Source organism: Nanorana parkeri, unplaced genomic scaffold, assembly GCF_000935625.1.
Source record: "Nanorana parkeri isolate BGI_ZX_2015 unplaced genomic scaffold, ASM93562v1 scaffold153, whole genome shotgun sequence".
NCBI lineage: Eukaryota > Metazoa > Chordata > Amphibia > Anura > Dicroglossidae > Nanorana > Nanorana parkeri.
The window spans coordinates 2,006,427-2,020,679 of NW_017306421.1; the positions used below are offsets into that span (position 1 = coordinate 2,006,427).

Below are 14,253 nucleotides of genomic sequence, written 5' to 3' on the forward strand. Positions count from 1 at the left end.
GCGCTGGAGGGAACGCTGTCATGTCGGATGGCCAGCGGTGAGGAGACAAGCCGCCCCGAGGACGAGCTGTGTCGGCAGCCTGGCGCCTTTGTTGCCATGGCGCCCTGTGCGGCCGCACAGCTCGCACACCCCTAAGGCCAGCCCTGGTTAGGTCTGTTGAAACGTAACTCTGATCCACTTGTTTTTCTGGACCTGACAGGAGCTAGGGATAACTGGACGTAAATGGACACACGTTCGTTTAGAACCGGCTGACCATAGATTACCATCGGGCTTCCGATCAGATCCGCTTGAAAAGCTGACAGGCAGACCTGATCGAAATGCCTGTGTGAAAGGGCCTTTGTTCTGCAATAAACACATACAGTATAACCTCCCAATACTCTGCACTTACACCCTTGATGTCCATGCAGTCCTGACTACCCACTGCTTCTTACTGTTACACCAACCAATGAAGCTGCTACATTGTTTCTGGATATACAGGACTTTGCAATAATTTATTGTATGTTGAAAACAAATAGGCCAGGGGCCTAATTGGGCAAACGATATATATCAACTAATGGAAAAACTTTTATATGAACCCCATTTAGCACAGAACTGTAGTTGCGTGTTATCTAGGAATTGGAGGTAACCAATTCAATGTAACAATAATTGTAATATCATGGTGCAAGAGTGTCTGTACTACAGTAGCCCATACAATAAGGAGTCTTCATGAATGACACCATTTACCTAATGTTGAGGTCATTTACCTCTGTTACACCGTTATCGATTTGATCATTGGTGGCCAGACTGCCTTGCATACAGAGGCCCAATATCTACTGACAATGTGCTTTTTAATTAGCCAGAGCAGAGGTAACCAATCTATTGGGTATTCTGCATGAGGAGAAAAACATTAAACGTGCTGCTGTTGTGGCCAAAACTTCAGTCATGGAGATCATGACCGAGACCAGTACTCTTTTATTCTAATAGAGGAAGCACAGCAGAGGGACCTCATAAAAAATATTTGCTACAAAGGAAGAGACTGTTCACTGAGCACACAGAAGACAGTAACTCTTTCTTACAATTCCTTCACATGCCCATCCTTAGCTGTCTCATCAACCTTTGACCCACCAGAAAGTTTCCATAGGTGCACATGTGACTGCAGCTATGGCCTACACTGTATACTCTTTTAATAAAACCCAATGTGCCTATTAACAGACCAAAATGTCCTGATAAATGAATAGTATCCAGAATATCAACAAGAAAGATAGAAGTATAGATTACTCATGCTATTTAATTTTTGTCTACATGACTGCAGTAATGAAAATATTACTTTGACTTTAATGTTGAAATGTCATTTTGTTTCAGATGCTGGTGATTCTTTGAGCCTAGCTATGAAGTGTGTCAGAACTAAAATACTTTAAAGAAGAACTATGACCTTCCATAAAAAAATATGTGCTGCAGCCCTTAAAGAGGAATGTCAGTTATTTTTAAAAAAATGCTCTCTTTGGTCTAGGGCAGGGGTCAGCAACCTTAAACATTCAAAGAGCCATTTGGACCTGTTTCCCACAGAAAAGAAAACACTGGGAGCCACAAAACCCTTTTGACATCTAAAATGAAGATAACATTGCATATATTGTTTTTTACCTTTATGCTATGTATAGCATGTATATAGGTATATGTGGGCTTAGTAACGCACTGGACTCTGGGCTTAGTAACGCACTGGACTCCGGGCTTAGTAACGCACTGGACTCAGGGCTTACCTGAGGCTGCGCAGAGCCCACCTGAGAGTGACCCTGCAGAGGACACCATGCATAGCCAGGGTCCCTTTTCCTGTACTTCCATGGTACCTCCCAACTCCTCTTACCTGCTGCTGCTGGGGCCTGGCCTCCTCCACCCCCTCCCCTGTCACCTCTGCCATGCGCCCCTGGTACAGCTGATACTCATGTAAGGGACCCCCCAGGCTGCCCAAACCCCTCACATGGGTACCGACCGTACCGCCCTGATGGCGGTGTTCTATCAAAGTTTGTGACGGTGACGTGGTCACACATTTCAATGTAATCCCGCCCAGTTTTTTGGAAGTGGAATGTGTGACCACCAATAGGTCAAGCATTCCAACGCTTCTCAGCTGTTCCAGGGCAGATCGGCTTCGCAAATTGTATGTGCAGAAGAACTGATCTGCCACTGGTCCTGAAATGTCACTTCTATCCGACTCTGTGAGTGCGATCTCACATTCCACCCCAATCACAAAGTCGGATAGAGCCCGGGGATGAAGAGGTTGTGGAGACTGGTTTAACAGCCAGGTGGGACCGATGATCAGGTGAGTATATTTTTTTAATTTGAGCCCCTAGACCAAAACAAGCAGTTAACTCTTTCAGTGAGGGGGTAGCCCCACTGCAAGGGTTATTTTTTTAGATTCCAAGAGTTCCTCATCTGCAGCTATAGTTATCTCTTAGTCCCATAAATACCTGTTGAGCCTACCATTGAAGTCCACTTAATAAAGCTTCCTGTGATGGTGTGACAATGAAGCTGCACTGCTCCTGAATTCAGAGCAGCGTTGCCACTCTCATGTAGCCTGTTCCTGCTTGCACTACAGTGGGATAAAAAATGTTGTAGCTTGTCAATCAGCACCTGTCAATATCTAGTCCTGCACACTCCTTTCTGGATTCATAGCACTGCATCTGTTCCTGAAACCCTCCTACTCCTAGTGTCTGGGAGGGGGACCAGATGAGACACAAATGAAGGAGGATTTGGCTGAGACAGGGATGGTAGGGAGTGTTTTTTTCCATACTTTTTGAGGCTTTTGAATTACAAATTAATTGGATTTGGTGCTTGTTTAGACTGTCATACAAAGGCCTACAGTTGTACTTTAAAGAGTAAGCATTGTGAAAAAAAAAACTTCTATGGTTTCTTCATTATCCTCTCAACCTGCTGTGATGTTATAATGCTGTTGCAGTTCTGTTTTATACACGTGAAAATATTTTTTTTCACATCCATGTTTCAGTGAAGGCTTAATTGGTCCAGGAATAACTACTACCTGTATGTTCATTTCTCTTTCTTTTCCTCCTTTTTAGACCCTATATAAGATAGATATGTATGACTCATCACTGAATTTCCATCTGTCAAAATTTGCAAATCTATTTCTGTCTATGAGATTTAGTTTTAATATTTGATTTAAGTGCTGAAGGTATGGGTTTTCTTCTCGAGAAAATAATATTGGGCAAAATTGATAATTGACTTTTGTTGCTTAGGAATAGTCATACAGATATGTGAATAGTAAAGGCACAAAGTACCACCGAAGAATCTCTCTTTATGGCAACTGTTGAAGTGTATTGTCCATTTCAGGAATAAGACACTTGGGGGTGTATTTCTAATTAGGAGAGCCATTGGCCCTGCAAATCGCTTTGATTATGAATATTCTTTCTTTGTAAATGGATGCACAAAATGAATGTTAATGTAGATGTTTGCATGAATTTTGAATGTCATCTTGTAAATACTTATTTCCTATGCTCCTCAACTTCATCTAGTGGCCATAATGCGGTATTACAAGATGACATTTGAAAATACATTCGATTTATAAAGAAAATATAACATGAATGGTCATTTCTTGCATCCATTCACACAGCGTGAATATTCACAGAGATTCACAGGGCCAGTGGCTTTATGAATTGTTTATAAATAGGCCCCTTGGTGTTTTTTGATATATCTTACAATCTTTCCTTTTTTTAACCAGACTTAACTTGACTTAACAATCAAGCCATTTAGTAATAAAAAATACACAGTGATTAATATTGACAAGTTTATTAATCTGAAAATGAACAGTGGTAATGAGTTAATTCCCAGATTATTGTGCGTATGTTTCCTTTCAGCTGTTTGGTATTGCCATGGGTGAAAAATGGGCAGTCTTAGGATTTCCCATTTATTGTGTCATACTCAGTGTTCTTCAGAGCCATCTCCTCAGCACTTTTGGTCCCCTTATCTTTATGATCAGTTCTGAGGGGAAAAAAACAACACAATAAAAAAATAACACTAAAATCATAATTACAGTGATATGGCGGAACTGGAGCACAATGTGGAAACCCTCAAAACCTGTACAGTGAAAACACTAACAAAACAAAGTTTTCAGTCAAAGTGCCACCTGCCCCACACTTCTGTACACCACTTATCTGCTTTGATATTGAAAAAAATCCAAAGGATGTGCTTAGTGTTCATTCAGAAGTAACACTACCAGGAATCAGAAGGGGAGTCTTTTCTGAACTGCTCTGAAACTCAGAGCTCCCCACTCCAATGTACTGGGAATAGGGTTAGCAGACAGATAAAGCTAGTGAGGAGAACATAGGTCCCACTAGAGGTAAATGGTAGCCAGAATATTGCTATACACGGGTTTGGGATGATGATGATGAAGTGGTGCTTAGATCCTGTTTTTCCCAGACTATTATGATACCTTCTACAAACATATTTTCGTTACATGTTCAGCTGGTCAAACCTGATTTGCACAAAGTCATAATTTACTGGATGTAATCCATGCAAGAGTCAGAGGATTCTGAAATTACAGGCCCTATGTTGAGAAAAACATGGTGAGATGGCGAGAAGAAGGCATATTTGTATTTCTCCACAGAGGGTATTAGAATAAGGGACCATTACTGATTTTAGCTGAGAAAGTTCTACATTGTTATCAAGCTCTCCAACAGATGCTTCAAGAACATGCTCAACACTGCAATCCTTACATGCACAACTCTGACCCACTCAATAAGTGCTTCCTCTGGAATGTTATTTTCCCATCCTGGATGACCCAGATGAGTTAACTGTAAAATGAGAGGGCAGAGAAACTCGAATAATTAGAATATCGTGCAAAGTTCATTTATTTCACTAATGCAACTTAAAAGGTGAAACTAATATATGAGATGTATTCTAATATATGAGACTCATTACATGCAAAGCAAGATAGTTCAAGCCGTGATTTGTCATAATTGTGATAATTATGGCTTACAGCTCATGAAAACCCCAAGAACCGCAAATCCACAATCTCAGAAAATGAGAATTGTACATAGAACAATATCGGACCTCTGAAAAGTACAAGCATGCATATGTACTCAGTACTTGGTTTGGGCCCCTTTTGCAGCAATTACGGCCATTACTTTTGCACGATATTCTAATTATTCGAGTTTCACCTGTATATATATGTTTGAAGGCTAATTGATTAGCCTGTATTTGTGGGAGGAGTCCTTCCCTCCTCTCACACATAAAAGGGGCAGGTAGACTCACCTGGGCACGACCTTCGTCAGCATCCTGCCTTCGCTACGGACGATCGTTACTTCCGGGGTTTGCGTCATTTCCGGTTCGGACGTCACGATCCAGGTAAACGCCGCCGGCGGCCGGCGGTCTCGTTGCTTACTGCCGGGGCTCGTCAGGTCGCCTCTATAGGCTGGGGGTTAACGGGGCGCATGTCGGAGCTTCGTGTGGGTTAGGGGGGGCAGCGCTCACCGGCCACGGTGCTCTTCGGTCTGCACGTGACATTCAGGGACATAGTCTCCTCCCTGCATACCCTGTTCGTGCCAGCAGGGGGCGGCAAACATCTTCGCAAACACTGACTGATTGCACGTTCACTGGGTACGATTTTCCCATCACTCATTTACCTACGGCGGTGTTCTCACTCTGCATGATGGGTGATGCCGCATGGGCGCAAGGACTGGGTTAATTAGGAGCTGACTGCTCGCTCATAAGGGGGTTGGGAGCGTAAAAATAAAGAACATAAAAAAAAAGAGAAAAAATATATAACCATACACGTTCACCATCGCTTGATCGTTCAAACGGGCATTACTTGGCACGTGGGCTCAGCACCGCTCGGCCATCTCTATAGTATTTGTGTATGTATGTTTATATACATTTTTATATTGCTTGTAGCAAAATACTTGTAGATTGAAGTACATGAACCTCTTCTGGAAAGTATTTTGGCCCCAATAGACTTCAATGGGAGGGCATGAGAAACATTTGGAAAATGCACAAAAACCAAAAGGAGAACTATGAGGTGAGTGATTTCTACTCATTCTCATAGTCAGAGCCGACCTGTGACAAAGAAGCTGTCACAGGTTGGCTCTATTGATTGGGAAGTGAGCAGAAACATGCCGCCGATTAGCTTACTTCCCGATTGTCTCCCTGCAGTGAGCGGTGACTGGGTCACCGCTCCCCGCAGGGTTTCGCCCGTCCCCTCTCTGATCCTCCAGCACTGAGTGGAGGAACGAATGGGGGAGGGGGCAGGCACAGCTGGCTCTGACTCTAGATAGGCAGAGCCAACTGTCACTCACACCGTTGGGTGGATCCAGGCAGTATTGTCGGGATCCGTCATGGCTGCGGCGCTCTCAGTATATGATGGGCAATAGCCCGCCATATACTGAGCTTTGGGTCAGAAGGTTAGCATATGTCCTCCTGTGATCCTAAAGAGCAATATGGGGAAAAACACTTACAAAATAATTCTCTTTTCAGCATTGTTTTGCCTAGTAACTAGCTTTACATTGGCTAAAAATAAAATAAAATGCTCAAGCCTTAATGGTTTTCCATTTTGGCCCAATTGAAAGCAGCATCATCTGTGAAAATACTCCCACAGAGCACTCAAAAAAAGTTTAAAAATTATTTAAGGCGTTTCTATTGAAGTCGATGGGGACAAAAAATTTCAAATCTGCATGAAAAGAAGCTCATGTACTTTTCAAGCTCCAGGCGTTTTGCTACAACCAGCAGGTGTGAACAGGGGCAATAGAATACATTTGGATTCCTTGGTTTGAGCATTTTGTAGCTTCAAACTACAGAACACCTAGGTTTGTATAGGGCCTAACATCTGTAGCGGAGGAGGTGGATTCTCTCAGCCCTCATTCACACCTAGCATGTAGTAGTGCTTTTTATGCCCTACAAAACGCTAAAAGAAAAGCCCAAAACAAAATCCTATTAATTTCTATGTCCATGTTCACATCTGAGCGTTTTTTGCTTGTAGCAAAATTCCTGTCACGGGAAAAAAAGTACATGAGCTTCTTTTTGGCAGCTTAAGTGCATCTTGGCCCCATAGATTTCAATGGAAATGTTCAAAAACGCGTGTTTTTGCTGCGTTTCTGCACGTTATATGTGCATTTGGCCATTTACATCAATGTGTCACAATCTGCTCATAAAAGCGCGCAACTTAATGGATGCGCATAAAGCATGCAAAAACCTGCAGCGGAAAAGCACATAGAAACAAGCGAAAACAATGTTGCCTAGGTGTGAATGCAGCTAATCTGTGTCTTGAAGAGCTACATTGGTCAAAGAAACTTCAGCATTTCATTTTTCTAGGTGTATTGAACAAATATGTCCCCTGCCGCGCACTCTGGTTTCCAACCGCCATCTGCCACATCACTGCAGCTCTGCAGGGACACAGTACTAAGGGGGTGACTGTAGGGATGGAATTACATGTCTGCAGCAGGGGACACAGACATCCGAAGGTGTCAGGTGCTGACAATGTTTCTGAAAGTGTAGCTCTGCAGGAGAGCGAAGATGAAGAGCATTATTGGTGGGGCAGGTAGGTATTATTATTATTATTATTATAATCTATAACAGGGTGGCTTTTTAACCCATTTTTTCTGTGTATGTAGGAAATGTTATACGGCCTACTGTATGTATTGCTTTCTCATTCATTTCTATACTCTGCTTTGGGAATTTTTGTCTTTGCTATAATCTGAAAATGACTGTGATAAACATGGTGCTTATTTTGGCTAGTAGCCAGGGGCCAGGTAGCAGTTAATAAGTATCTTAGGACAGATGCGGCTCTAGAGTTTGCGAGGCCTTAGGCGAAACCTAAACACGAGGCCCCACTCAGGCCTGTGTGGTCTCACCAGGGCTCTGTGGGGTCTAACCAGACCCCACAGAGCCGCCCCAGTGAGACCCCCAAAGAGCCCTGGTGAGACCCCACAGAGCCCTGAATAACCCAGGGCTCTGTGGGGTCTCACCAGCCTAGTTAGAGCCCTGGTGAGACCCCACAGATCCCTGGTTAAAGTAGGGGTCTGTGAGGTCTTACCAGGGCTCTGTGGGGTCTCACCAGTCCTGGTTAAATCCCACAGAGCCCTGGTGAGACCCTACAAAGCCCTCCTTTAACCAGGGCTCTGTAAGGTCTCACCAGGGCTATGTGGGTGTCTAATCAGCTTGGTTAAACCCCACAGACCCCGGTGAGATCCCAAAGAGCCCCGGTGGGATACCACAGGGCCCTGGTTAAACCAGGGCTATGTAGAGTCTCACCAGCCTGATTATACCCTTCAGTGCCCTAGTGAGACCCCACAGAGCCCTGGTTAAACCAAGGCTCTAAGGGGTCTCACCAGCCTGGTTAGAGCCAGGGGAGACCCCACAGTCCCCTGTGGAGACCCCACAGAGCCCTGGCGAGACCCCACAGAGCCCTGGCGAGACCCCACATAGCCCTGGTGAGACCCCACAGAGCCCTGGTCTCCCCAGGGCGATGTGGTGTCTCACCCGCACCAGGGCTCCGTAGGGCCTCCCCAGGGCACCAACCATGGCTTTGTGGGGTCTCGCCAGCCTGATTAGACCCCTCAGAGCCCTGGTACCAGGGCTCTGTGGGGTCTCACCAGGGCTCTCACCAGGGTAGCAGGGCTCTGTGGGGTCTCACCAGGGCTCTGTGGGATCTAACCAGTCTTGTTAGACCCCACAGTAGGCCAGGGGAGACCCCACAGAGCCCTGGCGAGACCACACAGAGCCCTGGCGAGACCCCACAGTGCACTGGTCTGTGGGGTCTCACCAGGGCGATGTGGGGTCTCACAAGCACCAGGGCTCCATGGGGTCTCACAAGCACCAGGGCTCCATGGGGTCTCACCATGGCCTTGTGGGGTCTTACCAAGGCTCTCTGGGCACTCACCAGGGCTCTGAGGGGGTCTCACCAGGGTAGCAGGGCTCTGTGGGGTCTCACCAGGGCTCTGTGGGGTCTCACCAGGGCTCTCTAGGGTCTCCACAGGGCTCTCACCTTTGCTGTAGCCTGTGAAGGCTGCCTCTCACCTGGACTGTGCAGGGAGCGTCTCGCGGGCGGGACCGTGCAGGACCAGCAGTTGCTGACGACGTCCCTGTCCATCTGCCCCTGACGATCCGCCCTCCCAGTCAGATTGAACTCCGCCCTCCCAGCCAGATTGGAATCCTCGCGTGGTGGATGGGAGGGGTGAGGTCTCTTCCCATTGGCTGGTGGGCGGAGCTCCAGAAGACCACCGGCCGGATGAGCTCTCAGCCCTGTCGCTGCCAAACTGAGAGTCTGAGTTTGACAGCGACAGGGCAGAGAGCTCATAACGTTACCTGGCTGCGAGGTAATGTGCGGCAGGGCAAATTAGGCGGCCACGAGGCCTAAGGCGACCGCCTAATTTGCCTCATTAAAGAGCCGCCTCTGTCTTAGGATATGCAGTAGGAGAAGTATGGACCATGTACTCAATGGAAACTGCCCTGGTTGCTCTAAATAGTGACATGTCTGGAATGTATTCATACAGCCTTGTAAAGTTACCGATACTATTATTTTAATAGGAGCTCTTTTTTACTATGGCAACAGCCTAACATAGAAGCTAGAGTTTAAGAACTACAAACTCTGACCTGTGAAGCTATGGGGATAAACACAGAGAATGCCTTGTATGCTCAGTGGCTCAGACTTTCAGTCAAGAGTACGTAGCACCCGTCCTCTTGGGGGGTGCAGAATGACCCCCTACGCACTGCGGCAAGCTAACATTTTCCTCTCAGGGTCTGGACTTTGGTGTATAGTGGGGTGAAAAATATATATGTTATCTATGATATGAGGATCAAAGCTGAGGATCAAAGCTGTGAGACAAGGTTGCTAAGTATAAACTTGTTCACGCTGGAAGTGAGAAAATTAAGAGGGGACATGATTTTGCTGTACAAATGGTTCAGTGGTGATGGAAACATCGGCACTATACTTTTTACTGTAAACTCCCTAACAAGGACTAGAGGTGGTGGAGAAAAGATTTATAAACAAAGGGTGTAAGGGCTTCTTTTCAGTTAGAGTGGTTACATTTTGGAACTCTCTGCCACAAGCAGTGATATCTGCTAAGAATATTGACTTGTTCAAAGATCAATTAGATACCGTCCTAAAGAGACCGTAACATACAGGGCAGTGGCGGAGCTAAGGAACAAAGGGCCCTGGTGCAAGATTTTTTTTTGATGATCCGACACTCTCGGCGCAGAGATGGGGGGCCCGCTGGGTACCGATCTGGCGCTGGGACTGTGCTGGGCCCCCTAGAGGCCCGAGGCCCTGGTGCGTCTGCACCGGCGGTAGTTCCGCCACTGATACAGGGGTACGGGTATTCTTAAATACTAGACCACACAGGGACTCTTATAGACACGCATGCCCAACACACACACAAAGGTTGGACTTGATGGACCTGTATCTTTTTTCAACCTCAAATACTATGTAACTATGTATGTAGCCAGAATCAAAGGATAACGGTACTGGGATACCTACCTTTCCACATCCTGTATGGTCTCAGGGAGAGGCACACCAAGTGTCTCTGGAAGTAGAGAAGTTGCAACCCCAGAAAGTATAGCACACAGGCTAAAGATAATGAGGGGGAGGTGGTGATAATAATCTGCAGTCATCTGAACGAGCGGAGCAACAATTCCTCCCAAGCGTGCCATCATAGTTCCCAGCCCCATGCCAGTCTGCCTAAAATAGAAGTAATAAATTATCAGTCTAGGAAAAGTAATAAATCAGGTCTTATCTTCCCACTCCATGTCTTACCTGATGACAGTTGGGTATAATTCCCCTGTGAATAAGAACACGCAGTTAAATGCAGCTGCAAGACATCCTTTCCCAAACACGACCATTGCAAATCGTGCAGTATGATAGTCTAGAAGACACAAATGAATGTAGAAAGTTTTACTGCAAGTGTGCTTAAATCAATAAGGTCCAATCCAATAAGTTCCATAGTTCCATATGGGTGTCTCTTCTAAGGACCTAAAAAAATACCTTTGGGGGGGTTGCAGCTATTTCCATATAACATCTACAAATAATATTATGCAAATCAGCCATTTACACAGACTGACAAAAATGGCAATGTTTTGGACACTTTGGTCAGTAATGAATGGCTTTTGCAAGCTTTACAGTGTCAGAGCACTGTCTGCACTCTGCACTTAATGTTGAGGTGGAACTACAGTTTGTTTCTAGCATTATCATAGCACTTTTGGTTTTGCTAAGCTTACCCTGTAACATTGGGGTCTATTCACGAAGCAGCCGAAGGATTTAGCCGTGGCTTCAGCCGATCCTTCGGCTAGCTTCGGCCCCAGGACCCCTTCGGTTCAGTAGAACCGAAGGGCTGCTGTACAGGCTATTCACAATAGCCCGTACAGCTCCCGAACTTAGTAGAGCGGCTCAGTCGAGCCAAAGGCATATACCTCGGCTCGGCTGAGCCGCGCTGAAAGCCGAAGCTTGCCGAGCGGCCGGCCATTGGCCGTGATGTTACGGCTGGCTCCGGGCACTTGCAGAGAGATCAGCGCCCCTGGTTACCAGCTAACCAGGGACACTGATCTCCATACAGCAAACTCTCCCGGGCGCTCCAGGAGTCTCCCGCTCCCGGCCGCCCAGGAGAGAAACACTACTTTTCTAGATTCCTATTGGCTATTTCAATTTGCAATAGCCAATAGTGAACTAGCATTGCACCCGCCCTCTGCTGCAGATCTCCATCAGATCCATCAGCAGAGGGCGGGTGCAATGCTAGTTTACTATTGGCTATTGCAAATTGAAATAGCCAATAGGAATCTAGCAATGCATTCCTATGGCCAAAAATTATTTTATGTTTTTCTATTCTGACACTGCTCCGTGTCAGACAAAAAAAGAAAAAGCACTGTTACTCTCCTGGGCGGCCAGGAGCGGGAGACTCTCAGAGTGCCCGGGAGAGTTTTTCTTTCTTTTTTTTTGACGGCAGCAGAACCGCCGGCCAATAGAAAACTGTTGGGCGGAGTTAGCTGTCATCGCTAGCTCCGCACAATCGTTGTCTATTTATTTTTTTGTACTTTTTTAACTATTTTTCTGTTCTGCTCAGTCCCGGCTAAAATCAGACGTACCAGCCTGAAGTGAATAGCCGAACAGCGCTTGGCTCACTTCGCTTTAGGTCGGTCATTGACTCAGCTGCCTACGGCCTACGGCAGCTGAGTGAATAGACCCCATAGTTTTATTGCCTGTTGATCCTGATAGTCAATCTGTTATTTTCTCACTTCCCGTAATAGAGTGACAGCACTGTTCATTATGCACTAAAATCACAAAGCAGTGTTGTCATCCTTCTCACAAGGTAGCCTTTGGTGGGATTGCCTTTTAAATGGACTGTAAAGTGTATGTAAAGCCACGTTTTTTTTGTTTTTTAGGTTCAGATAAAAGTAGGGATAGGTTAAAATGCCTGTGAGGTTTCTCTTTTGTTGTATGTGTACCATCAGGGAGATTTCCTTTTACTTCCTGTCTCTGAGACACAACAGGAAATAAGAGGAAAAAATCTTCAAAGTGAGTGAGAAATCCCTTTCTAGACAGCTGTCATCGGAAAAAAAGTGTCTCCAATGAAAGAAGTGGTAATAAAGGTTTGTCTCAGCTGTAACTATTACTTTAGCTGGACAACTTGGCCTGCTAAAGCCAGACGAAAATAACGAATCTACTGGCAGGATCAACAGGTAAAACAAAAACTGCCATGTTAGTGTTTTTGGCAGACTGCATTTTATGTGACCCATTCTTCTATTTTTATACTTTTTTAGGCTTTGTATTTTTACTGATTTATTAATGAAGAGAAACTATTTTTTAAGTTAGGTCTAAATAGTGTCAGGGTTGGGGTTACAGGGAAGGTTCGGATTACAGCCACGGTTAGTATGAGGGCCCATTCACACCTATGCTCTCTACAGCATTGCACATTTCATGCATTACAGTGGCATTCATTTTCAATGGCACCCCAATGCACTACAGTAGGGGTAGCCAAACTTTGGCCCTCCAGCTGTGGTGAAATTACAAATCCCAACATTCATCTGCCTTTGAAAGTTATGCCTGTGGCTGCAAGGACCCATTCACATGGGGCAATTTGGGATTCCCGAGGCAGGAATCCCAGGTGTCCCATTTTGCATGTATCACATATGATTATATATGTACTGCTGCTAACAGATGCGGCCGCTGTCACCTGGTCATTAATGTGAACAGGCAGTGGAGTCACAAGGGGGGTGCGGGGGGTGCGGCCCGCACCCGGGTGACACCACTGGGATTCCCAATTTGCCCAGTGTGAAAGGGGGCCTTAGAATCTTGCAACGTTAGAGACACCAGACTTGCACCGGAGGTCCACTCTATTCCAGGCACCTCCGGCAGCCATCAGCCTCCCTGGTTCTTCTCCTTAATAAGTAGCAAAGGCCTCCTCCAGGCTTGAGGCCTAGCAAAGCATTTCCTGCACTTTAGAATTCCCACCCCCAGGCCTAGCCCGGGGGCAGGATGGACAGCACCCAGCCCTGACTGGACTCTGAGCAATCACTGAACTGGACTGAGCACATGGCAATTCCCCTAAGTATATATGCCCTGCCCCCGCATGCACCACTGGCTATGAGAGCCCCAGTGATTGGCTGGTGGACTGCACACACACTCACAGTGTCCCCCATTGGTTGTTCCACACTGCAGCAGAGCTACACTCCACTCAAGCAGGCACAATCAATGCCAGAACACCTGGAATTAACCAGATAAATGCCAACTATATTTCACCCAGACTGGCTACAGCTCTGGCAATCACTACATTTCTAGTAGCCACTCCACTAAAGGTGGTAGGGGCTACAGCAGTATTCAACAAAATACAGTGTAAGGTTCACAGGCACGGTTCATATGATTTGGGCTTTAGGACAGGGCATTGCTATCTGTAGTAGAAGCTCTGCAGTGACAATTATCAGTGCCTATCTCTCGCCGCTAAAAGCTGATGGATCACATGATCCTGGCTAATTTTTTATCCTGGGGCCGAAGCTAGCCGAAGGATCGGCCGAAGCTACGGCCAGATCCTTCGGCAGCTTTGTGAATAGACCCCTGAGTCTTTGAAAATAAATGTCCCTTTCTTTTGCATACTCCTGGTGTGCTGGTGACAATTTGCCATTTTATGATTGCTAGAAATTCTTGAACAAGAGACATTTCTTATGAAAATCAAGCAGTGTATAGGCAATATTGGCTAGATTTTTAACTTAAATTACAAAATAATTATTTTTGAGTTATTTCATGATAAGTAGGCCGAGAGGCTGAACAAGAACTCACAATAAAACATCAAA

The 14,253-nt window shown here is 45.8% G+C and overlaps 1 protein-coding gene across 1 annotated transcript in view; it reads right to left on the reverse strand.

The window, feature by feature from the left end:
* Positions 1–3,836: 3,836 nt before the first annotated feature.
* Positions 3,837–14,253, reverse strand: part of LOC108785272 (solute carrier family 22 member 6-B-like) — a 33,504-nt gene continuing 23,087 nt past the window's right edge. Inside the window, exons 8-10 of the mRNA XM_018554323.1 lie at positions 10,730–10,838; positions 10,454–10,654; positions 3,837–3,966 (exon numbers count right to left, since the gene is read on the reverse strand). Of these exons, the coding sequence (XP_018409825.1) occupies positions 3,879–3,966; positions 10,454–10,654; positions 10,730–10,838 (398 nt within the window). The 3' untranslated portion in view covers positions 3,837–3,878. The remainder of the gene's footprint in view (positions 3,967–10,453; positions 10,655–10,729; positions 10,839–14,253) is intronic.